At 38.1% G+C, this 25,463-nt stretch overlaps 1 protein-coding gene across 1 annotated transcript in view; it reads left to right on the top strand.

Annotated features, from left to right (window-relative positions):
- GDPD4 (glycerophosphodiester phosphodiesterase domain containing 4) overlaps nucleotides 1-25,463 on the top strand; it is a 108,955-nt gene that overhangs the window by 76,665 nt on the left and 6,827 nt on the right. Inside the window, exons 13-15 of the mRNA XM_055320363.1 lie at nucleotides 818-965; nucleotides 5,353-5,435; nucleotides 6,174-6,223. Coding sequence (XP_055176338.1) covers nucleotides 818-965; nucleotides 5,353-5,435; nucleotides 6,174-6,223 — 281 coding nt within the window. The remainder of the gene's footprint in view (nucleotides 1-817; nucleotides 966-5,352; nucleotides 5,436-6,173; nucleotides 6,224-25,463) is intronic.

The following is a 25,463-nucleotide window of genomic DNA, read 5'->3' as shown; positions in this document are numbered from 1 at the left end:
TTTATTTTTTGTAAGAAATTTAATTCCTGAAAATGACAACTTGACTAGACTTGCTAAGTATTTCAATACTTATTTTCTTCTTTTCTCTATAGAGAATGTACAAGTGTCTGCTGATATTTTGTGCATTGGGAAACGTTTGGTTTCATTGTCCCTACTCAGTGCTTGTAAATAAATTTTATATTTGAAATTTAAGTATTTACCAGATTGGTATTCATTTATTCATTCCTTCATTTATCATTTATGAGGGCAGGTATTATGCTAGGTACTAGATATGCAGAGATGAATAATACACAGTCTCTACTTTTAATTTGATTATAGTCAAATAAAGAAGACTAATAAGAAAGCAGATAAATTTAGTAGAGGGTGTTAAGTGCTCTGATGAAAGTATGTGTAGTTGCTACACAATAGTGTGCTGGAGCTGGTTCATGCCAGCACATGGGAGTCATTTATTAAATATTCAGAAGCTTTGCAGATCTGTTTCACCAGTGGTAGCTTAAAATTGGCCAAGGTAGAAGTATTTACACCATGGAAATTGGCAAATGCTACAAATAGTGCTTTGTCTTTTTTTCCTACTTTCTTTTTTTTTTCCTCCTCAGGACATCTACTTTACTAACATATCATGTTGGTTAGGTATTAAATCCAGTCCTTTACCTCATTGCAACATAAACCCGTTCTGCATTATCATAAGTTGTCACAGGACCAGCTGCTTCTAGTGATTTAAGCAGCGGCCTCTTCCAAACATGGTGGTTTGTTACCCTTTTAGATGAGGAAAGTGAGATTAAGTCTAAATTCCCTGTGGGTTCTGTTTTTATTCCAGAGATTATAAAGCAGCTAACATCACAATCAATTTATACATCGTCAATGAACCTTGGCTCTACTCACTGGCCTGGTGCTCCAGGATTCATTCAGTGACCACAGACAACATTCAGATCCTGAGGCAGATAAATCACCCTTACTTCTTCATGGTGAGCTGGTTGTCCAGATTGTTCTTTCAAGTCTGGTATAGTAGGAATCAAAGTCCTTTATCCCACCCCTACATTGTCCACTGTGCAGACCCCTGGGGAGCTACTTAATAGCAGAGACCTCTGTGATATTGGAAATAAGGCATTCTTCTCCCTTCTCTCACCCACACCCTTCTGTGATTTGCAGAGAGAAATTAATATTGTTATAATAACTGCCGTTTATTGAGTCTTCACAATATGTTTTTCATGCATTATGTAATTTGACCCTCTCAGTTACACATTCTTATTATCCCCATGAAGAAGGTGAAGTTTGAAGATATTAAGATTCTTGGACATAGTCATATGATGCCACATTCAGAATGAGGTTTGATTCCAGAGTTTTGTTACGGTACCCCCACCTTCCTAGACGCATGGCAGTGATGACAATGACCTGGGTTTTGTGGAGAAAACCAAGTATATTTGACTCCAAAGTGAAAACTGTGTGTCCTGAACAAAATGCTTTTGAAAAGAAGAGTCAGTCTCAGGGCCTGAGCTCAGTGTGAAGTGTGATTGAGATTCTCCCTCTCCTTCTGCTCCTCCCCCAACTTGCATCCTCTCTCTCCAAATAGGTAAATAAAATTTTTAAAAAGGAAAAGAGAGAGCTAGTGTCCAGCCACCTAACTTGATTGCCCTCCTATCCCTGATACTGCTTATTGTCAAAGGTTTAGGGACCTGAACACTTGGGTTATAATCACAGCTAAAATCCTATAATTTGTTATCTGTGGAAGCAGCCCTAGATAACCAGTTAACTGCTACCAAGCTCTTATCTGTTAAAGTAGCTTGACCGAGCTGGACACAATAGTGTACAACAGAAATGAGCTTAATTTCTCTTCATTGTTTAAACTGCTCTGTGGTTAGCCTTTCCCTGCTCCTGAATGAAATCCTACTCAGGTCCCATAACTTTTCTAGTCACTTTTAGGTAATTTTCAAATTTCACTTCCTAGTCACCAAAGAGCCTCAATTCAGAGAAGTGTCTAGTTGAGAGTAAAAACCCAAACTCCAAGCTGTCTTAAAAAGGTACACGGTTAAGCAGAGAAGCCCAAATGAGAAGCATAAATTTCAGTTGCCTTCGCTATCCCTCTGGGCATCACTAGCCCTTGTTTAGAGTCAGGACCAGGGCGTCACTAGCCCTTGCTTAGGGTCAGGACCAGGAGAAAAAGAATCAGGGTCAGGACACGGTCTCATAGAGCCAGTACTGCATTGAGGTCTGGTGGCAGTGTAAAATTACTGATACCTTTGTTCTCAGTGGCTTGGGTAACTTTCTGGGGATTACCTTGAAGAAAACCTTGAATGGCAGGTCCCTTGGCTAGGTTGAAGCCTTTCTATTTGTCTGTCCTCATATAATTTTCCTTTCCTTCCTAATTTTTCTAACATTTTGTTTTTAAAAATTGATTACAAAGTAAGTCTGTTCATTATATGAAATTCAGTCATTATAAAAATACATAAAACTGAAAGCAACACACCACTCCATAATCCTGTACCCTAAATCAGTAATGTATCAGAGTTGTCCCTTTGTATATATTAAATGAAGCTTTATTAAATCTTTTTATTTTAATACTTGGATTGATACTATTTGAATTGACAATAAATTCATGTGATTCAAAATTCAAAGAGTACAAAAGGATATAAAGTTTAAAAAGAAATTTTTTTCTATATGTGGCTTTGGCTTTTTTAAAGACTCCAATGTCACTTTGTTCAGGAAAGTGGGACCAGTATCACCTGAGTTTTCTCAAACAGCTCACACTCTGGAGTTAGAATATGCAGTTTTAAGTCTTGGCACTACCACACTTGGAAACATTAGTTAGCTTGTCTGTGCCTCTTTTTATTAGGAAATTGAGGATAATGATAGTACAACAGAATTACTTTTATCCATCACGATCTACTCTGATCATTGGTCTGTTAACTGAAGAGGTTAAAGTGGGGAATTATAAATGTATGTGTGTGTGTGCATGTGTGTATTTACAGTCTGTCAGCTTTTACTACTAAAAAAAAAAAAGACACCTCAAGTGTAGTGCCTTAAGACAAATATTTATTTGTCACATTTTTTGTGATGGCTAAGTGGTCCTCTGGTCTGAGCCAGCTTGGTGTAGGAGTAGGATGAGTGCATTCATATGTCTCAGGTCTTACCTGGAATGCCTGGGATCTTTCTTCATGTGATCACTCATCCTCAAGGAGGCCAGCTTGAGCATGTTCAACTGGTGGCTGTGGGTTCCCAGCAATAAGAAAGGTCAAGCCTTTGCACATACAGTTTTTAAGGCTTTCCTGGTGTGTAGTCTGTGGGCCAAAGACAGTTACATGGCCAAGTCCAGAATCAAGGTAGGGTAGGGGAGAAATAGACTTCATTTATTGATGGAGAGGAACAGCAAAGTCACACTATATACATTCCTACATTTTGGGTGAAATATTGTCATTTTTGTAAATGATCTGTCACATACATACCTCATACATTTTAATTTAGAATATTCATTTACTTTGTAACACAGAGTCAAAGTTTTTGAGGTTACTTCAGTGGGTGGAATTCTATATTACATTTGCTTATTTAAACACCCAAATGAACCAGCTATGATTTCTAAGTTTTGTTTCCTTAAAGCAGAACAAGAACATAAAATCACTGAAAGAAGCTGTCTGAATGAGGGATTCACCCAGATTTTCATAATGCTCTTATCCCAATCTCTTAACAGTGTTTCACTCATACTTCATTCCGTTGTAGTTTAATAACCTGTTCTGTCTTCACTGAGATTTTCAAAGTATTGGCTTAGTTTTCTTGAAAATGGCATATCAAAAAAAAAAAGAAAATGGCATATCACTTAGATTTATAGATTTGAGTAACATTTAATTATGACACTGCACAGTTATAATAAGTACACTGTTCTAAGCCATTTAGGGAGGAAGAATGACTGATTCTTAGTAAATGGACAGCTCACCTGATGGGAAACCGGGAGTAGACCAAGCTATTAGTCACTCTTTCCCAGAGGGGATTAAGAGCCTGGGTTTAGGGGTACATGGGTGGCTCAGTCAGTTAAGCATCTGCCTTTGGCTCAGGTCATGATCCCTGCCAGGGTCCTGGGATTGAGTGAGCCCTGCCCAATGGGTTCCCTGCCCAAGGGAGTCTGTTTCTCTCTGCCCTTCTGCCCCTCTCCCTGCTCATTCTCTCTCTCTCTCTCTCTCTCTCTCTCTCTCTAAAGTAAATAAATAAATGTCTTTTTTTAAGGGTTTTAGTGGAAGTTATTTAAGGACTTCTACTATACATGCTTAGTGGGCTGTTGTGAGGATGATATGTGAAAACATCCTTAAAGTGCTTCGAATGCTTCCTTAGCTCTTGTGGCTGCTCATTAATTATTAATTGTTGTCATCATGACTGTTATTGTTGTTATTATTATTGTTATTATTCAGTTCACAGAACGACCTTAGGATAGGGTGAGGAAAGGTTCAAGAAAAAGTAAAAAGTGTCACCCTCAGGGGCATCATCAAGTAAAATTGGTCTGGGAGCAATGAGATGAAAAGGGAGGATCAAATCAGGTAATTATAAAACTCACATTAAGAGGACCCAGGAGATGGAGCTCTGGGAAATGGGTGATTCAGGCAAAGAGCATGGAGAAGGCAATCTGTTAAGGAGGAGTTATAATTTCAACATGCTTATTTGAAGCATGATGATTTTTTAAAAGATTTTATTTATTTATTCATGAGAGACAGAGAGAGAAGCAGGCTCTCTGCAAGGTGTCCGATGCAGGACTTGACCCTGGATCCCGGGATCGTGCCCTGAGCCGAAGGCAGATGCTCAACCACTGAGCCACCCAGGTGTCTGTGAAGCATGATGATTTAGAAGAAAAATTCCTGGATGCTGGTTCACAGACTAGTTGCTTCAGCATTACCAGGGAAGCTTATTCAAAATGCAGAAATTCTAATTCCTGAGGGATTTAGTGAGACCTGTGACCTTGTATTACTAAAAGCTGCCCAGGTAGATTTGGATGTCCAGCCAGGTTTGGGAAGCCATACTATGGAAACATGGAGCAGTGGAACTCAAGAAACTTGGGCTATAGTCTAGGGCCCAGATTAGCCTTGCTATGTGACTTCTCTGGGACTCGTCTGTCTTTGAGGGTTAAGGGGAATGAAGGTTATGAAGTGTTCTGTCCCTTGTAGAGTCCCCTGCACATATAAGGGGTGATTGTTAGGTTATGAGCAGGTACACACTGTTTGAGACCACATCAGAGTTCTTCCATCTGCTTTGCCTGCCCTGTCTCCCCCTGCTCTTCCCTCAGCCCTGGCAGGAGAGCAAAGGACTTGGCTTTTGTGAGCTAAAAATCCCTTCCAACTGTAGTCTTTTAAAATTGTTTTGTTTTCTGTTTTGCAGACACCAGGTTACTATATGTTCATGTGGCTTTTCATGGATAGTGTTTCTGCGGTTCTCATCGTTACCATATTTTATTTTCATTGGTAAGCCTATATTTGTAATTTTAAATGAATATTTCCCAAGATTAAAGTGTAAGTGGTTCTTATGGAAAGTTCAGAAAAAATGCTTAGACTCTTCCTGTAATCCCACATGGCAAACTCTCAGGAAGACAGGGTTTAAAATCTCATTACTTCTCATGCTGCTTGTACCTCCTCACATCCTTTCTATTCAACACAGAACAATATTCTAAGAATAAGGACTCTCACTTAAGCCTAGTCAAATCCTATTACTACAGATTCATTGTGGACCAGTTGTAAAAGGACAAAGGTTGAAGGTTGTACAGAACAAGTGCCTCATCTTCCTGCTTCCATGAAACAAAGCAAGTTCACAAACTGGGAAGCCTGGGCTTTAGTCCTGGCTTTGTCTTTTAGTAGCTGGAGGACCCTGGAAAATCACCGCCTCTTTCTAGGCTATAGGCTTATTATCTGTCCAAAAAGATGACATTTAGTATCCTGCAAGGCAGATGTTATGGATTGCAGGATTCAAGGTGGGAAAGGGAACACCCAGGTAGAAGAATTTTAGGTAGAGGAGACCATAGTTGTTTAGGCCTCATCACACCCATCATTTCATCATTTGTGAGTTATTGTTTAAAGAGGAAAGTATAAACCCTGTACTTAAGTGAGAATTTGACTGGATGATGTTTCTTTTCTGACCATTGCCTTGGATTATTGTCTTTTTTGGAAGAGATCTATGAGGCTCATGGATAGTCTCTTTCCTTCCAGGTGGAGAGAGCGGAAAAAAGAAATGTTCGATAATGCCAGCATTTACATAGGTAAAGTCAGAGGTCTACCCTGATCCTATCTCTTCATCCCTACCCACTGCCTCCAGGACATGGAGCCTGCTTTTCATGCTTCTGAGAAGAGCTGAGGGAGTCTGGGGAAAATGGGATTGGGGATCAGGGAGAAGTTGAGAATTGTCAGCTGGAGAGTCCTTGACATAGGCTTCATTTTGGACTTTCTCAAATGCTGGCAGTGAGACCTCTTGAAGATTTTGAGCATGGGTGTTTATTTGTTCACTTGTTCATATCTTAATTCATCACATATTTAGTTATTGAGTACCCTCTTTGTGCCAGGCACTCTAAGAAAGACTGAAAATAATTGAAAGCTATCATGCAGGGTGGCCCAAAAGAGAGGGGGCCTGGCCCCCAAAGAGCAGCAAGGGAGGCAAAAGTAGACAGTTGATGCCATTGAGCTAGGCACCAAGGTCCAGCTACCAAAGTAGCTGTCATGCCCAGTAGAGCTTTATGGGGTGATGTATGTTGGAGGGTGGAGGGAGAAAACTGCAGAGATCCTGAAAGACTTTACTAGAGTCTAGGCTCTGCACATAAGCAATGAAGAGATGGCAAATGAGCTTCTTCAAGGGAGCAATATGTTTAGAATTCTGTGTATAACAGAGTAGCATTATTTAGCAGAGTAACTCAGGGGCTGAGGAAGTGAGATAGGCCCAGTAAAGGGAAGGAGAGCTGGATTTTATTTTTCAGGAGGCTGTGGGGATAATCACACGGTGAGTGACTAGTTGGGAAGCCAGTGCAATGTCAAAGGAAAACCAATTATGAGGCAAAGGACTGGGCAATACTTGATAGATTTCTTCCACAGCTCCTGGAGCCTTAGGTAAAGTTGGTACCATCATAGAATCATGAATTAATGTAACTTCTTGTGGATAGTGGTGAAGATCCTGAAATGCCATGCACCAACTGGCAGAGGGTTGAACTGATAAAATACTTAAGTGTTGCAGGAATGGATCCATAGGGACCATGAAAAAAATAAGTACAGAAATATGAATAAATTAAATGGAGAGCAATAGTCTTGCATACTATGAAACTGAAGGTTCAGACTAAGCTCACTCAAATCTCACAGAGCAGAAAGATCTCAAGTAACTCTGTGTTATATGGATTTTAAAGATTGCTTTACTGGCTGTTAAGAAGTCTGAAGGCTTTAGCCTTATGATTTTCAGTAGTTGTATTAGTAAACCAAAGCTGCTATAACTGAATACCACAGTTTAGATAGCTTAGACAACAGAAATTTATATTCTCTGTTCTAGATGCAGAAAGTCCAAGACCAATCAATGTGTCAGCAGGTTTGGTTTCTTCTAAGGCCTCTCTCATTGGCTTCCAGATGGCCACTTTCTTGCTGTTTCCTCATATAGCCTTTCCTCTGTGCATACACACATACCAGCGCCTCTCAGTGTGTTTAGATTTTCTTTTCTCCAATTAGATTGTATTAGGTCTCATTTTAAGCACTTTTTTAAAGGCCTTATTTCCATGTCTAGTCAGATGTGAAGTACTGGGGGTTGGCACTTCAGCATGTGAACTTGTGGGGCCCAAAATTCAGCCCATAATAGTAATAGAGCCAGGAAATGAGAAAACAAACAAACAAACAAACAAACATGGAAATGGTGATGAAAGTATGTATAGGAGAAGTTTTGAAGGAAAATTCAAAGAAGTGTATAAATAATGGATGAAGGAAAAAGTACTTGGTTAACTTGACCACACCTATCCACTATGTTGAAATGATGAGAAAATAAGATGAATAGAAAATGAATTAAGAATTTTTCCTGTTTTTTTTTTAAAAGATTTTTTAGTTGCCTGTTACAGAAACCAGTTTTGCCTGATCTAAGCAGAAAGAAAATGTATTAAAAGGCTGTTTGAGTGCCCCTAAGAGATATCTAGAAGGTACAGGACCAAGTTTAGAATCAGGGAAGGAACAAGGAAGACTGAAGCTAAAACCACAGCCCAGATCCATTGAGACTCAAGAGAATAGAGCCTCAGACACTAAGCACAGTGTCACTCACATCTTGCACCACAACAGCCTCCAGGATGGGCAAGTACTGCTGCAGCTGCTGCTGCCACCATAAGGCATTCATCAACTCTCTAGCTTTAGGATGTATTTTTCAGCACTGTAAAGTAGTCAGTCCTTTGTCTTCTGCCTTGTTTAGTTTCTTATGGAAAGTCTTGCAAAAAAAAAAATGCCCATTTTATCTGTTGTTCTACTTGTAACATGTCCTTTTTTTCTCTAGCTGCTTTTTAAGATTGTTCCTTTTGTTACTAGTCTTCAGTAATTTGATTATGGTTTACCTTGGATATGTGTGTGTGTGCATGTGTGTATCCTGCTTAGGGTTTGCTGAACTCTTAGTCAGTATAATTTTCATCAAATTGGGTAAATTTTTAGTCTTCATTTTTTCAAATATTTCCTGTTCCTACCCTCTTCTGAGATTCCAGTTACATGGATATTAGAAAGTTCAATACTATCCCATAGGTTGCTGAGACTCTGTTCACTGTTATTTTTGGACTATTTAATTTCTGTGCTTCATCTTGAGTAGACTCTATTTCTGTATTAGTTTTTTATTGCTGTGTAACAAATTATTATAAACTTAGCAGCTTAAAATAATACAGATTTATCATCTCACAATTTCTATGGGCCATAGGTTCAGGCATGGGTTAACCAGGTCTTCTACTTAAGAGTCTCACCAGGCTGGGTCACCTGGGTAGCTCAGTTGGTTGAGTATCCAACTCTTGGTTTCAGCTTGGGTCGTGATCTTGGGATTATAGGTTCAAGCCCCATGTTGGGCTCCATGTTCAGCATGGAGTCTGCTTGGGATTTCTCCCTCTCCCTCCCTTGCTCTCTCTTGCATCTGTTCTCTCTCTCTCTCTCTCTCTCTCTCTCTCATACATAAAATCTAAAATAAATAAAGTCTCACCAAGCTAAAATCAAGGTGTATGCCTAGACTGCAATCCCATCTGAGACTTTTAAATCCTCCTCCAAGATCACTCATTGTTAGAAGAATTTAGTTCCTTAAAATTCTAGGACTGAAATTTTTATCTGTTTTCTTGATCACTGTTGCCAGGGTTTTCTCTGAGTTCCTAGAGCCTAACTTTAGGTCCCAGTCATATGGCTCTCTCACAAGGCAGTTTACTTCTTCAAAGCAGGAGAATGTCTTATAGCAGTTAGGTTCAGGAACAAGACACCAAAGGAAGAAAATAACAGATAAAACAGAAACCAAGTTGAAGCATGATTGTCATAAATCTAGCCATTTTATTAATCACATCAAATATAAATGGACCAAATATTCAAAAGTAGAGATTGTCAGACTAGATAGAAAATAGAAAAAAGCTGGACCCAATCATATGTTGTCTACAGAATAGTTAAATACAAAGTCAACAGAAGATCAAAAGTAAAAGATTGGGAAAATGATATGCCATGCAAACAGTAAGCATAATAAATAATACCTGAAAAAAATGACTTCAAAACTTGGAGCATTACTGGAAACAAGGATTTGATAATGATGAAAAGGTCAGTATATCAAGAAGGCATTATAATTAGAACTCTATAAACACATGAAACAAAACTGAGAGAAGTCATACTTAGGCATGTTAACTTCCTCTCTCAGTACCTACAAGAACAACAAAACACACAAAAAAATCAAATCAGGAATATAGAAGTCTGAACAACACCTTGATCTAAGTGAGATAAAATATACAGAACTAAAGAATATATAATATTTTCAAATGCATGTGGCATATTTGCCAAAATAGACTGACAAGCTAAAAAACAAGTCTCAATAAATTTCAAAAGACTAAAATCTTAAAGTATGTTCTGTGACCACAACAAAATTAAACTGGGAATTAACATTCATGAAGTATCTAGATAAGTCTCTAATTGCTGGAAATTAATATATTTCTAAACATCTCATTGATCAAGGGATAAATCACAAGAGAAATTCGAAAATATTTGAAATTAAATGATGATGCATCTACAACAATGAAATTTGTGGGATAAAGCTAAAGCAGGACTTGGAAATTTGTAACTTTAAATTTTAGAAGGAAGAAAGTTTAATATTGATGAAGTTTCTACCTCAAGAATCTAGGGAAAAAAAGACTACATTTTCCCCCAAGTGAAAGAAGGAAATAATAACAATAGCAGGAATCAATAAAATAGAAGACAAAAAAAAAATAGAGAAAATGAAAAAAGTGAAAAGTTGATTTTTGGAGAAGATTAATAAAATTGATAAACCCTTAGCAAGATGAGAGAGGGAGGGAGGAGGAAGAGAGAGAGAGACTGACTCCAGATATGAATGGAAAACAGATTATCCAGATCCTAAACATAAAAAGGAAAATTAGGAATATTTTTGTGCCATTAAAGTTTAAACTTAAGTGAAATAGATAAATTCCTTGAAGTACGTGGCTTACCAGAACTGAGAGAAGAAGAAATAGAAAATTCTAATAATTCACTATTAGAATCAAATGTGGTTTTTGGGATCAAAACCTCACCAAAAGTCCAGGCCCAAGGAGTTTCACTGGTTAATCAAATATTTAAGAAATAATGCGGATTTTATACCAACTCAGAAAAAAAGAAGCAGCATTTTCCAGCAGTTTTTGAGGCCTCCATTACCCTCATATAAAACCTTGTGACAGAGATATTACGATAACTAAATTTATAGATCAATATTATTATGAACTTAGAACTAAAAATCTCTAACAAAATATTAGCAAATTGAATTCATCAGTATATAAAAAAGATAAGTCATGAGCAAGTGGGGTTTATCCCAGTAGTGTAAGATGCACATATAAAAAAAAAACGATGCACATATCATTTGAAAATTAATAAAATTCAGTGAATTAATAAAGAAAAAGTATATTTGACAAAAGTCAATACCCATATATGATAAAAATCTCTGGGAAAACTAGTAGAATGAAACTTCCTCAATCTGATGAAAAATATCTACAAAAACCGACAGCCAATATCATTTTTAATGGTGAAACAATGAATGTTTTCCCTCTAAGATCAGAAATAAGGCAGGTATATCTGCTCTCAGCACTTGTATTCAGCATTGTGCTGGAGATCCCAGCCAAGTTAGTAAGATAAATAACAAGCATAAAGGAAGGGGAGAAAACACTCCTCATGTGCAGATATTATTAATTACATTTTAAAAATTCTAGACTTCCCAGGACAGACAGCAGAGTAAGAGGACTCTGATAAGCTCCCCTCATCCCATGGATGCAGATAGTTAACCCTCATGTCAGTGTAAATGACCCAGAAAATGTCCCAGAGACTGGTAGAACTCCATAACTAAATGTAGAGAAGAGGCCACATCAAAGAGAATAGAAGGGCAGATACACAATGCGGAACTGAACCTCACAGGTTTGGCCACTTGAGGGATGGAGCTATGGCTGTGGAGAGGGGAGGGAAAACAGACCATCACACCTGGAAGCCTGGACAGGGAAGATGAATCCCTGTAACATTTGGCTTTGAGAACCAGAGGGATGATGAACCAGAGGTTGGAGTGCCTGGGTGGTGCGGTTGGTTAAGTGTCTGCCTTTGGCTCAGGTCATGATCCCAGGGTCCTGGGATTCAGCCCTGACTCATGCTCTCTGCTCAGCAGGGAACCTGCCCCTCCTTCTCCCTCTCTCCCTGCTTGTGTTCTCTCTGTGAAAGAAATAAAATCAGAAAGAAAGAAAAGAAAAAAAGAAAAGAAAAAAGCCACAGGGGCTAAATTTCATGAGTTCTTACCACCAGTGGGACTTAAACCCTGGAACTTTAAAAATCAGTAGGCTTGGCTTTAGGAGAGTCAGGAGGGCAATAGGAAACTGAGTCCTCACCCTTAAAGAGACAGTGCAACAAATAGCCTACAGAGATACATCATGGAAGCAGTTTGAAAACCTCCTGGGGCATAGAGGAGGGAGGGTTATTTACTAATCTCAGAGTTCACTGAGGGCTTCTTCAGGACCAAAGAAGCTGGCAGGCACCATTTACCTCCCTTGCCCCACTGCATATAAACACATGGTCCTTTGTGGGAACCAGTGTGGTACTAGCATTCACTACCTAACTTGCTTATACTCCACCCCACACCCTTAAGCCAGGCTTGCCTCAGTACTGGTGCTGCGGGTCCCCTTCCCCAGAAAACCAGCACAAATCTTGCCAATACCACATCTCTTAACTGTAGTTTGCAGGGCCTACATCCAGTGGCAACTGGTCATTTCCCATGGATAATGGGCACACCTTGTTAAAACTGTGTGTCCAGCCCATGTGTCCTTTGCAGTGTTTCCTGTTTCTGGCTGGTACCTGTTTTTGCAGTGACTGTGCTTCCTCTATGGAAGAGGACCAGTGCCATCTTGTTAAAAATGTGTGCCCCACCCACTACTTTGAAGAACAAAAGATGTAGTTGACTTTGCTAATGCACAGAAACAGACACAGAGAGTGTCAAAATGACACTGGGGAATATGTCCCAAATGAAAGAACAGGACAGAATCATAGCAAGAGACCTAAGGGAAACAGAGATAAGTAATATGCCCGATAAAAAATTTAAAGTAATGATCATAAATATACTGGACTTGAGAAAAGAGTTGGTGACATCAGTGAGACCCTTAACAAAGATATGAAAGAAAACAATCAGAGATGAACCACAATCACTGAAATTAAAAATATACTAGGTGGGAAAAATACCAAGCTAGAAGCATCAGAAGGATGGATCAGCCACCTGGAGGATAGAGAGTAATGGAAAGTAATCATGCTGAACAGGTGAGAGAAAAAAAAAATATGCAAAATGAGAATGGACTTAGAGAACTCGGTGACTCCCATCAGGTGTAATAACATTCACATTATAGGGATCTCAGAAGAAAAAGAACAAAGTAGGCAGAAAAGTGTTGGGGAAATAAGAGCTAAAAACTTTCTGAATTTGAGGAAGGGAACAAATTCAGATCCAGGAGGCACAGAGACCTTCCAACAAAAATCAACCCAAGGAAATCCATACCAAGACACATAGTAATTAAAATAGCAAAAAGCAGTGATAACAAATTTTAAATGCAAGAGAAAAGAGAATGTTACAAGGGAAACCCCTCAAGGCTGTTGGTGGATTTTTTGGCAGAAACTATGCTGGCCAGAAGGGAGTGGCATAATATATTCAAAATGCTGAAAGAGAAAAATCTGCAGTCAAGAATAGTATATCCAATAAGGCTAGCATTCAGAATAGAAGGAGAGAGAAACAGTTTCCCAGACAGACAAAAGTTAAAGGAGTTAATGACCACTAAACCAACCCTATAAGAAATTTTAAAGAGGACTGACTGGAAAGGAAAGACCATAAGAGTAAGTAGGAAGCACAAAACCAGTAAAAAAAAAAAAAAAAAAAAAAAAAAGTATATCTGTAGAAATCGGTCAAGGAACTCACAAAATGAAATGATGTGAAGTGTAATACCATATATCTATAATGCGGGGAGGAGAGGAGTAAAAAATGGGTTCAACCTTAAGTGACCATCAACTTAATATAGACTGCCATATATAAAGGTGTTATCTACAAACCTAATGGGAACAACAAATCAAAAACAAATGATAGATACGCAAAAAATAAAAAGGAAGCAAAGTACCTCACTAAAGAAAGCCAACTTAAGGTGAGGGAAAAATCCACAAAACCAAACACACAACAAATAACAAAATGGTAATAAATACATACCTATCAATAATTACATGGAATGTAAATGGACTAAATGCCCCAATTAAAAGACACAGGTTGATAGAGTGGATTAAAAAAACTTTATCTATATGCTGCCTACAAGAGACTCACTTCAGACCTAGACACATACAGATTGAAAGTGAGAAGATAGAGAAACATTTATCATGCAAATGGATGTGAAAAGAAAGCTGAGGTAGCAATACTTAGACAAAATTGACTTTAAAACAAAGACTGTAACGAGATGAAGAAGGGCACTGTATAATCATTAAGGAGACAATACAACAAGAAGACATAACAGTTGTAAATATTTATGCACCCAACATGGGCACATCCAAATACATAAACCAGTTAATAGCAAATATAAAGGAACTAATCTATAGTAATACAGTAATAGTAGAGGACTTTAACACTCCACTTACATCAATGGCCAGGTCATCTAAACAAAATCAACAAGGAAACTGGCTTTGAATGACAGATGCAAAAATCCTCAACATAGCAAACTGAATCCAGGAATACATTTTTAAAAAATCATTCACTATGATCAAGTGGGATTTATTTCTGGTTTGCAAGGGTGGTTCAGAATTTGCACAAATCAATCAGTACATCACATTAATAAGAGGATAGAAACCATGTGATCATTTCAATAGATGCAGAAAAAGCATTTGACAAAGCACAACATTCATACGTGATAAAAAAAAATACACCTCAATGAAATAGGTTTAGAGGGAGCATACCTCAACATAATAAAATCCATATGTGGAAAACCCACAGCTAACATCATCCTTAATGAGGAAAAACTGAGAGCTTTCCCCCTAAGGTCAGGAATAAAACAAGGTGTCCACTCTCACCACTTTTATTCAACATAATATTGGAAGTCCTAGCCACAACAATACTCAGCAAAAAAATAAAAGTCATCTAAATCAGTAAGGAATTTTTCAGATGACATTTCTATATATAGAAAAGCTGAAAGATTCTATTAGAATCTCTAGATTCTAATAACTGCTAGAACTGATAAATTCAGTAAAATCATGGGGTACAGAATCAATGCACAGAAATCTGTTGCATTTCTATACACTAATTATGAAGCAGCAGGAAAAGAAATGAAAACAATCCCGTTTACAATTGTACCAAAAATAATAGAATTCCTAGGAATAAACCTAACCAAAGAGATGAAAGTCATGTACTCTGAAAACTATATAAAACGCTGATGAAAGAAATCAAAGTTGACAAAAATAAATGAAAAGACATTTCATGCTCATGGATTGGAAGAAAAAGTATTGTTAAGATGTCTATACTACCCAAAGCAATCTACACACTTAATGCAATTCCTATCAAAATACCAACAGCATTTTTCACAACTAGAACAAACAATTCTAGAATTTGTATGGTACCAAAAAAGACCACAAGTAGCCAAAGTAATCTTGAAAAGCAAAACTAGAGGCACCATGAGTCTGGACTTAAAGTTATATTACAAACTTGTAGTAATTAAAACAGTATGGTACTTGCACAAAAATAGGCACATAGATCAATAGAACAAAAAAAACTCAGAAATAAACCACAACTATATGGTCAGTTGATCTTTGACAGTAAAGGAAAGAATATGCAATGAGAAAAAGTCTCTTCAAGGGGTGCTGGGAAAACTGGACCACTTTCTTACACCATACTCAAAAATGAAGCCAAAATGGATTAAGTACCTAAAATTTTAAATAACATCATTTACAACACCATAAAAACAAAATAGGAATAAATTTAAGGAAAATGTTGCAAGCTCTCACAAAGAAGATATGGTTGGCCACTGAAAGCTACAAAAGTTTACTGAGAGAAGGCACAAATAAATGGACCAATATGCCACATTTATGAATTAGAAAACCTAATAAATACTAGTTGTCATGGAATTGACCTACAAATTCCATTAAAGAGTGCCGTTGTAATCCTCTTCTTCCTGTGAAGCTCACAGAAATGAAGTTCATGTATGCAGCCATTTCTTCAAGATTGACATTATACTCAGGGCAAAAACAATTGAGTTCTTGGTTTACTTTGGATTCTCATTATCTTGTAGATTTTAGTCCCACAGTTCATGACCATGTGGTAAAACCTTAGATGATTTTAAGCTGTTTTCTTAGTTTTAATTATTACCCAGTTTTTAATTTGTCTTTTGTAAGATTCAGTTTCCTAGCTCCATTAGTAAATGTAGTCTCCATCATTTATTTTTCTATCAATTAGATTAAAATTATTTTTTGAGCACTTAGGACACTTCTGAGCACTGTGTATATAGTGTCAAGCAAGATAAAGTCTCTGCCCTTAAAAAGCTCCCATTCTAATTAAGGATGTATTCATTTGTTCAAATTGATGTGGAAGCAATGGTTGTGAAATGCCTGAATTTTAAGTAGATGTCACTTCCTGCCTTCTGAGGGCTTCCATGGTGACCTAAAATCTCACACACTAGACTCTTAAACTCCAGCACCATGCTGAATTGGAAGACCATAATAAAAGCTGCACAAAATTTGGGGTAGGGAAAACTAAGGGGGGAAAGAATGTAGATGGTAGGAGAGGGACTAACGTTTTAAAGATAAAATTTCACCACATGACTGGCAAAGATTGGAGAAGTGACATTTGAGTAATCTGTATTTTTGTTGTTTTATCCCACAGATCCTAAAAGTATAAGCCTCCAAAAGAGAGAACAGGGAAGTCAAGGATCTTCAAATGTATCCACAAAGGCTCCCTTCCGAGTTATGGAAAGTCCTTGGACTCTAGCAGCCCTCTACCCAACTTTAACCAAGAACACAAAGAAACACCCAGGCACTCGTCATTTTTTAGTAGTCCCCAAGGAGAAAGCCAGTGAACCAGAGCAAGCCAAGAAAACCATAAAACCACTGATGCCTCAGAAGGATGCTCTTAGACAGCTGGCATCCACCGAGAAGTCATTTGAACCCACGTGGGATGCTACCAGAAAGGCTACCTTCCAAACTGCATTACCTTCCCCGAAGATGAATAAACCAACAATTTCTTCCTTAGAGATCCTTGAATCTGAAACAGAACCTGAACATACCTCCAGTAGTGAGCCCTCCCAAGAATCCTCTCTTATCATGTTTTCTACCACATCCAGCATATTCTCCTCTGGGCTGCTTTCAAAGAAGAATTAGCTACATCTTGCCTTCTTCTTCCTTTTTGTTTCTGTGCTTAAGAGTGGTGATGGTGGATAGTGGTCAAGAAAGGAGTGCAGAAGGGCCATTGAGGCTCTCAGGAGGATCACTCTGGTCTAGCATTTTCCATAAAGAATGCATCTCAAAGATATGGGCAAGGGAGTTGTGGTCTTGGAGCTGGAGCTGGTTGTTCTCTGATGTTACAGGGTTTCTCATCTTAACCCTTCATAACACTCCCTGCTAAAGGAATGGCTTTGTGCATATCAGCATGGGAATAAAGACAACCTCTCAGGAACCCAGAAGAGAAATGGTGTATTCTTTGAACCCTTCTGTGATCACTCAGGTTGAAAGAAACTAGGGATGAGTTCAAAAGTGATGCCATCCTAAGTCAGAGAATGAGAAATGGCATAGGCATGGGCATGAGTTGGAGGAAAGATCATCTTACATGCACATTCTGTGATCTAGCGTGTAGTGAGATGCTTCCTAATAGCTTGTTGATGGCTGATTCTCCAATGGGATGATGGGCATAATCCCATGCCCACCCAATGGCCCTAGACCTTGAGCAAAAATCAGAGCCACAGCAAGTGTCTGGAGACTTACCGATTTGGAGGATTCCAAAGAAGGCAAGCATGGATCTACCAAGTGAAAGAGGCAATGCAATGAGATAAAAGTGGAATATTTTTAGATACTTTATTAATCAAACCAAGCATATCCTCTAGAGCTTTATCCTCTTGACACTAAGGTTAGGGTATTACCACTTCTCTCAGATAAAAGTTAATCTAGTAGATGAATCAAGTTAAACAGAACTATAATAAAAAACTAAATGTAATTATTTATAAATATTTAAGTAATTCTTCAAGGTGACAGGCATGCTTTAGACAACATTAGTCCAACAAAACCTTATTTTATTTTATTTTTTTGGTCCAACAAAACTTTAATATCAATCTTAAATTCTATATTTGTCCTTTTAAAAAAATTGTAGTAAAGGGGTACCTGGGTGGCTCAGTCAGTTACGCATCTGATTCTTGATTTCAGCTCAGGTCATGATCTCAGGGTTGCAGGATTGAGCCCCACATCCAGCTCTATGTTCAGCAAGGAGTCTACTTGGAATTCTCTCTCTTCTGTCTGTTCCCTCTGTTCCTCCTCTCTCTCTTTCTCTCTCTCAAATAAGCCTTTTTAAAAAAGTAAAAATAAAAAGCTTCTGCAAAGCAAAGGAAACAACAGAGGGAAAGGGCAACCTACAGAAGGGAAAAATGGTTGCCACCCTATTTCTTATAAAAGGTTAAATCCAAAATTGTAGGACCTCCTACAATTCAACAGCAAACACGCACGCACACACACAAACATACATACCTGGGTAAAAAGTGGGAACAAGACCTGAGTAGACATTACTCAAAAGAAGATATGCAAATGGCCAATAAGCACATTAAAACATCATTAATTATCAGGAAAATTAAAATCAAAACCACAAAGAGAAATCACCTCACATCTGTTAGAATGGTTATTATCAAAAAGACAAAAGATAATGTATGTTAGTGAGGATGGCAAGAAAAGGGAACTCTTACACACTGCTGATGAGAATGTAAATTTTTAGAGCCACTATGGAAAACTGTAGAGAGGTGCTTCAAAAAATAAGAAAATAGAACTACCATATGATCCAGCAATTCCGATATTGTTGGGAACACATCCGAAGGAAATGAAACCAGTACCATTAAGAGATATCTGTACTCCCATGTTTATTGCAGAACAGCACTATTCACAATAGCCAAGATTCGGGAACAACCTAAATGTTTGTTGATGGAGGAATGGATAAAGGAAATGTAATAATGGATTTTTTTTCTTTTTAAGATTTTATTTATTTATTCATGAGAGAGAGGCAGAGACACAGGCAGAGGGAGATGCAGGCTCCATGCAGGGAGCCCGACGTGAAACTCGATCCCGGGTCTCCAGGATCAGACCCTGGCTGAAGGTGGTGCTAAACTGCTGAGCCACCCTGACTGCCCAGTGGAATTTTTCTTTTGGTTTCCATGTGCATGGAATATCTTTTTCAATCCTTTCACTTTCGGTCTGTGTATCCTTAAAGTTGAAGTGAGTCTCTTATAGGTAGTATATAGTTGGGTCTTGTTTTTTATACGTTCAGCTATTCTCCGTTGGTTGAAGAACTTAGTCCATTTGCATTTAAAGTAATTATTTATAGGTATGGGCTTATTGCCATTTTGTTAATTGTTTTATAGCTGTTTTGTAATTCTTCTGTTCCTTTCTTTTTCTCTTGCTCCTTCCCTTTGTGATTTGAAAATTTTCTGTAGTGGCATACTTGGGCTCTTTTCTCTTTATTTTTGTGTATATTCCATAAGACTTTGCTTTGTGTTTACCATGAAGTTTATGTATAATACAATAATCTACTTTAATTTGATAACAACTTGAGGGTTTTTTTTAATTTATTTATTCATGAGAGACACAGAGAGAGAGAGGCAAAGACACAGGCAGAGGGAGAAGCAGGCCTCATGCAGGGAGCCCCACGTGGACTTGATCCCGGGACTCCAGGACCACGCCCCAGGGCCGAAGGCAGGCACCAAACCGCTGAGCCATCCAGAGATCCCCCAACAACTTGCGTTTGAACACATACTAAAGCTATACATTTTTATTCTTCCACCCCCACATTTTGTTTTTGATGTCACAATTTAAATCTCTTTATCTTGTATATCCATTAACAAATTATTATATAGTTATTATTGTGTTTTTTAGCCTTTATACTGGATCACACCAGCATTACATTAGATTATTCTGAATTTAATTGTATATTTACTTTCATCAATGAGATTGGTACTTTCATGTATTTTCCTGTTACTAAGTAACACTCTTTCATATCAGCTTAAAGAAGTCCCTTTAACATTTAAGGCTGGTCTAGTGGTGCTAAACTCCTTCAGTTGTTGCTCATCTGGAAAACTCTTTAACTCTCTCAGCTCCGAAGGCTAACTTTGCTGGATAGAATATTCTTGGTAATGCTTTTTTTTTTTTTTTTTTTTTTTTTTTTTTTAGTACTTTGAATACATGGTGCCACTTTCTCCTGGCCTGCAAAGTTTCTGCTGAGAAATCTGCTTATAATCTTATGGGGTTCCCTTGTATGTAACAAATTGTTTTCCTCTTGCCACTTTTAAGATTTTCTGGACCTGGATATCAGCTTCATTCCCCAGGCTAGGAAAGTTTTCAACCATTATTTTTCCAAATAACTTTTCTACCCCTTTCCCTCTCTTTTTTCTGGAACCCCTATAAAGTGCATATTAGTCCACTTGCTGTGGCCCAATAAGGTCCTTAAGCAATCATCACTATTTTTTATTCTTTTTACTCTTCTGATTGGATGAATTCCACTGCTGCCTTCAAGTTTGCTTGTCCTGTTTTAGCTTTATCTAGTATGCTGTTGAACCCCTCTGTTGAATTTTTCCAGTTCATTTATTGTATTATTCAGGTCTGTAATTTTTGCTTGGTACTTTCTTGTATTTTCTGTCTCTTTGTTGAAATTCTTAACTTTGTTTATTCATTGTTTCCTGACCTTGGTGAACATACTTATTGCCATAATTTTCAACTCTTTGGTAGGTAAATCACTTATCTCTTTTTCATTAGGGTCTTTTTCTGAGGTTTTATCTTGTTCTGGCATTTGGAACACATTCCTCTATTTCTTCATTTTCCTTGACTGTGTTGATTTCCATGCCTTAGGTAAAACAGCCATCTCTCTGAATCTTGGAAGAGTGGTCTGGTGTAAGAGATGAACCTTATTATTCAACCCTGCTCCAGCTCTTGTTGTCTCTCAAAACTTCATGATTGTCTGAGCATGCTTGTTTGTTCTTAGTAGCTCCAGTAGGTGAGAGTTTGCCAAGACCTTTTGTGTCCAAAACAGGGAAGGATCTCAGCACCTAGATGCAGGTTTTTTAAAGTCAGATCCTCAGCAACTTTTTTTTTTTAGATTTTATTTATTTATTCACGAGACACAGAGGCAGAGATACAGACAGAGGGAGAAGCAGGCTCCAAGCATGGAGCCTGATGTGGGACTTGATCTCTGAATCACTCCCTGAGCCAAAGGCAGATGCTCAACCGCTGAGCCACCCAGGCATCCCATTAGCAGCTTTTAAAGTATGCAAATAGGCCTCTTTCAAGGGAAGTCTGGGAAATGGGTGTTTCTGTCTGCTCCCTCTGCACTGAGACCTGAGAGTTTAGCCAATTCTAAACTGTTTCTTTGCTACCATTTTGTTGAACCTGTGAATACTAACTTGCTAGTTACCAGAGCCAGGCTATTAAAGAAGATGTCTTCTAGGTGGCAGCCACAAAAACCAGGTTATCAGATGTGTGTACAGACCCCTTTCTTGGAGACAAAAGCAACCTGGGTCAGGGTAGAAGGAGAGCATGAAGATGGTGCCCACTGGCCTTCCTGGTCTCTGGAGAGGATTACAGTTGACCTCTAGATGTAGGTTAAATTAAAAGCCTGCCTCTTGGGCTACAACTTTTAAAATAAGCAAATAGGCCTCTTTCACAGAAAGACTAGGTGTTTCTGGCTGCTGACTCTGTGCTGGGTTTTTGGGGGAATAGCCAGTTAAGAATTGTCTCTCTGTTATAGTCCTGTGAAACTCATGAATTTAGGCCCCATTGACCACCAGAGCCAGGTGATCAAGGGGCATGCTCTGGGTAGCAACTATAAAAATCAGGGTAGCAGACATGTGCTCAGCCTCCCTTCTGGAAAATACTGTTGACCTGGAGCAAGGCAGAAAGAGAACATATAAACATGGCCCTCACCAGCCACTGTAGTCTCTGGAGAGTATTGGAGTTGGCCCCTAGATATATGTTAAATTTGAAGCCTGTCCCCCCTTTCATGGAAAGATAGAGTGTTTTATTCTTCTGCCTCTGCACTGGGTCCTGGGTGTTCACCATGGTGAATCCACATGAGTCCTTTAAGAATGGTTTCTGAGTTTGTTACAGCCTTACAAATTGGTCGCTACAAGCCCCATTGACATTCAAAGCAAGATGCTTTGGGAGCTTATCTTTCAGACAGAAGTCTTAAAAGTTGGGGCACCAGATGCAGTGTCCAAATTCTGCTTCTCAGAGAGAAGCCAAAGGGAGTTTCCTTCTGGTTGTGCATTGCCATGCTGGGGATGAGGTTTATGGCAAGATTGTGTCTCAGCCTTTCCTCCTTGTTTCACTGTAGGTTTTTTCTTGTTAATTCAGTGGGTAGAAGTAGCTTGGCTGGGTTCTAGCTTTTAAAAAGAAGGAAATTCTGCCATTTGGAACACCATGAATGAAATTAGAGGACATTATGCTGAGTTAAATAAGGCAGACGTAGAAAGACAAATAGTCCGTGATCTCACTTACATGTGGGATCTAAAATAGTCAAACTCCAATAAGCTGAGAATAGAATGGTGGTTGCTAAGGTGAGAAAGAAATGGAGAGATGTTGATCAAATATATAGCAATGTAACTATAGTTACCAATACTGTTATATACTTGAAATTTGCTAACAGGACAAATCTTACATGTTCTTAACACAAAAAGAAACAAAAAATAAAATGAGATTAGTTAGTGGTGATAATTTCACAATATAGAGGTATATCAAAATATCGAGTGATATACCTTAAATATATACAATTTTTATTTGCTGATTATACCCCAAAAAAGCTGAAAGTAAACCCTTGAAACTCTGTACCCATTAAGCATAACTCCTCATTTCTCCCCCAAGTCCCTGGCAACTACCATTCTATTTTTTGTTTCTGTGATTTTGATTACTCTAAGTACTTGATATGAATGGAATCATACAGTATTTGTCCTATTATGGTTGGCTTATTTTGCTTAGCATAATGACTTCAAGGTTCATCCATTCTAGGCTCATCCATATTGTAAAATGTATCAGAATTTCTTTCCTTTTTAAAACTGAATAATGCTCCATTATGTGTGTAGACTATGTTTTGTTTACCTATCAATTCATGGACATTTGGGTTGTTTCCACCTTTTGGCTATAAACATGGACACACAAACATCTATTAGTGTCCCTGTTTTTAATTTGTCAAAGTATATATCTAGAAGTATAAGTGTGGAATAGTACAGAAATTCTATTTTTTTAAAATATTTAGTTTATTTATTTGATAGCCTACCAGCAGGGAGAGTGGGAGAGGGAAAAGCAGGCTCCCCACTGAGTGGAGAGCCCTATGCAAGACTTGATCCCAGGACCCTAGGATCATGACCTGAGCCAAAGGCAGACACTTAACTGACTGAGCCACCCAGGCACCCCTTTATTTTTAATTTTTTGAGGAACTACCATACCACTTTTCACAGTGGCTGCACCATTTTTCATTCCCACAGCCCTGTACAAGGGTTCTAATTTCTCCACGTTCTCCCCAACTTCTATTATTTTCTTTTTAATAATAGCCATCCTAGCCATCCATGAACCATTTTTCATTCCCACAGCCCTGTACAAGGGTTCTAATTTCTCCACGTTCTCCCCAACTTCTATTATTTTCTTTTTAATAATAGCCATCCTAGTAGGTGTGAGGTGGTATCTTATTGTGGTTTAGGTTTGTATTTCCCTAATAAATAATGATGATGACTATCTTTTCATGAGCTTGTTTTTTTGAGAGAGAGAGAGCACATGCACACATGGGGGATGGGCAAAGAAAAGGAGAGAGAATCTCAAGCAGTCTCCACAACTAGCATGAGGTTCAGTCACACAACCCTGAGGTTATGACCTGAGCCAAAATCAAGAGTCAGATGCTTAACCAACCAAGCCACCCAGGTGCCCCTCTTTTAATGTTCTTATTGGCAATTGGTATATATCTTCTCTGGGAAAATATCTGTTTATGTCCTTGGGCTATTTTTAAATCTGGTTGTTCATTTTGTTGTTCAGTTTTAGTAGTCCACAAGACTCTGAGGGAATCTTATAATGGAAGGAACATGTATTTTTGGTCTTAAGTTGGAATCCGACTAATACATTTACTGTCTCTGCGTCTTATGCATCTCCTCAATTTCATTGAGCCTCACTTGCCACCTCTGTCAAATGAGCATAATATATATATATATATATAGAGAGAGAGAATATATTATATATATTAATATATATAATATATAATATATATTAATATATATAATAATATGTTCTTGATATTAATCTCTTATCAGATAAATGATTTAAAAATACTTTCTCCTATCCTGTGGTTTGCCTTTTTTGTTCTTGATTCGTGTCATTTGATGCACAAAAGTTTTTAATTTTCATAAAGTTCAATATGTCCATTTGTCTTTTGTTGACTCTTTCATGTTATATCCAAGAAAACATTGCCAAACCCATTGTCATGAAGATTTCCCCCATGTTTCCTTCAAAGAGTTTTTTTTTTAAATGTTTATTTATTTATGATAGTCACAGAGAGAGAGAGAGAGGCAGAGACACAGGCAGAGGGAGAAGCAGGCTCCATGCACCTGGAGCCCGATGCGGGATTCGATCCCGGGTCTCCAGGATTGCGCCCTGGGCCAAAGGCAGGCGCCAAACCGCTGCGTCACCCAGGGATCCCCTTTCAAAGAGTTTTATAGTTTTATTTCATACCTTTAGGTCTTTGACCCTGTTTCTAGTTCATTTTCATATATGGTACAAGTTAAGTGTCCAACTTCATTCTTTTGTGTATGGATATCTAGTTTTCCTAGCATCATTTTTTGAAAAGATTGTCCTTTTCCCATTGAATGGTCTTGATATGATTCCTGAAATCAATTAGCCATATATAAAGTCATTTATTGCTGTGTTCTCTAGCCTATTCCATTGGTCTATAGGTTTGTCTTTATGCTTATACCCCACTATTTTGGTTACTATAGCTTTTTTGGAAATCAGGAGGCATGTGAGTCTTCCAACTTTATTACTCTTTTTCAAGATTGTTCTGGATTTCCAGGACCCCTTGAGATTCATATGAATTTTAATATGTAAACAATGCCACTGGGATCTTTTGGTTTTGTTGATTGTTTCTTTGCTGTGCAGAAGCTTTTTATCTTGATGAGGTCCCAATAGTTCATTTTTGCTTTTGTTTCCCTTGCCTCCGGAGACATGTCTAATAAGTTGCTGTGGCCAAGGTCGGAGAGGTTGCTGCCTGTCTTCTCTAGGATTTTGATGGAATCCTTTCTCACATTTAGTTCTTTCGTCCATTTTGAGTCTATTTTTGTCTATGGTGTAAGAAAGTGGTCCGGTTTCATTCTTCTGCATGCTGCTGTCCAGTTTTCCCAACACCATTTATTCAAGAGACTGTCTTCTTTCCACTGGATATTCTTTCCTCCTTTGTGAAAGATTAGTTGGCCATAGAATTGAGGGTCCATTTCTGGGTTTTCTATTCTTTTCCACTGTCCTCGGTGTCTATTTTTATGCCAGTACCATACTGTCTTGATGACTACAGCTTTATAATAGAGTTTGAAGTCT

This window comes from Nyctereutes procyonoides, unplaced genomic scaffold (genome assembly GCF_905146905.1).
Source record: "Nyctereutes procyonoides isolate TBG_1078 unplaced genomic scaffold, NYPRO_anot_genome, whole genome shotgun sequence".
Lineage (NCBI taxonomy): Eukaryota > Metazoa > Chordata > Mammalia > Carnivora > Canidae > Nyctereutes > Nyctereutes procyonoides.
The sequence above is the reverse complement of the archived record's forward strand: the minus strand, read 5'-3'. Positions and strand labels throughout refer to the sequence as shown.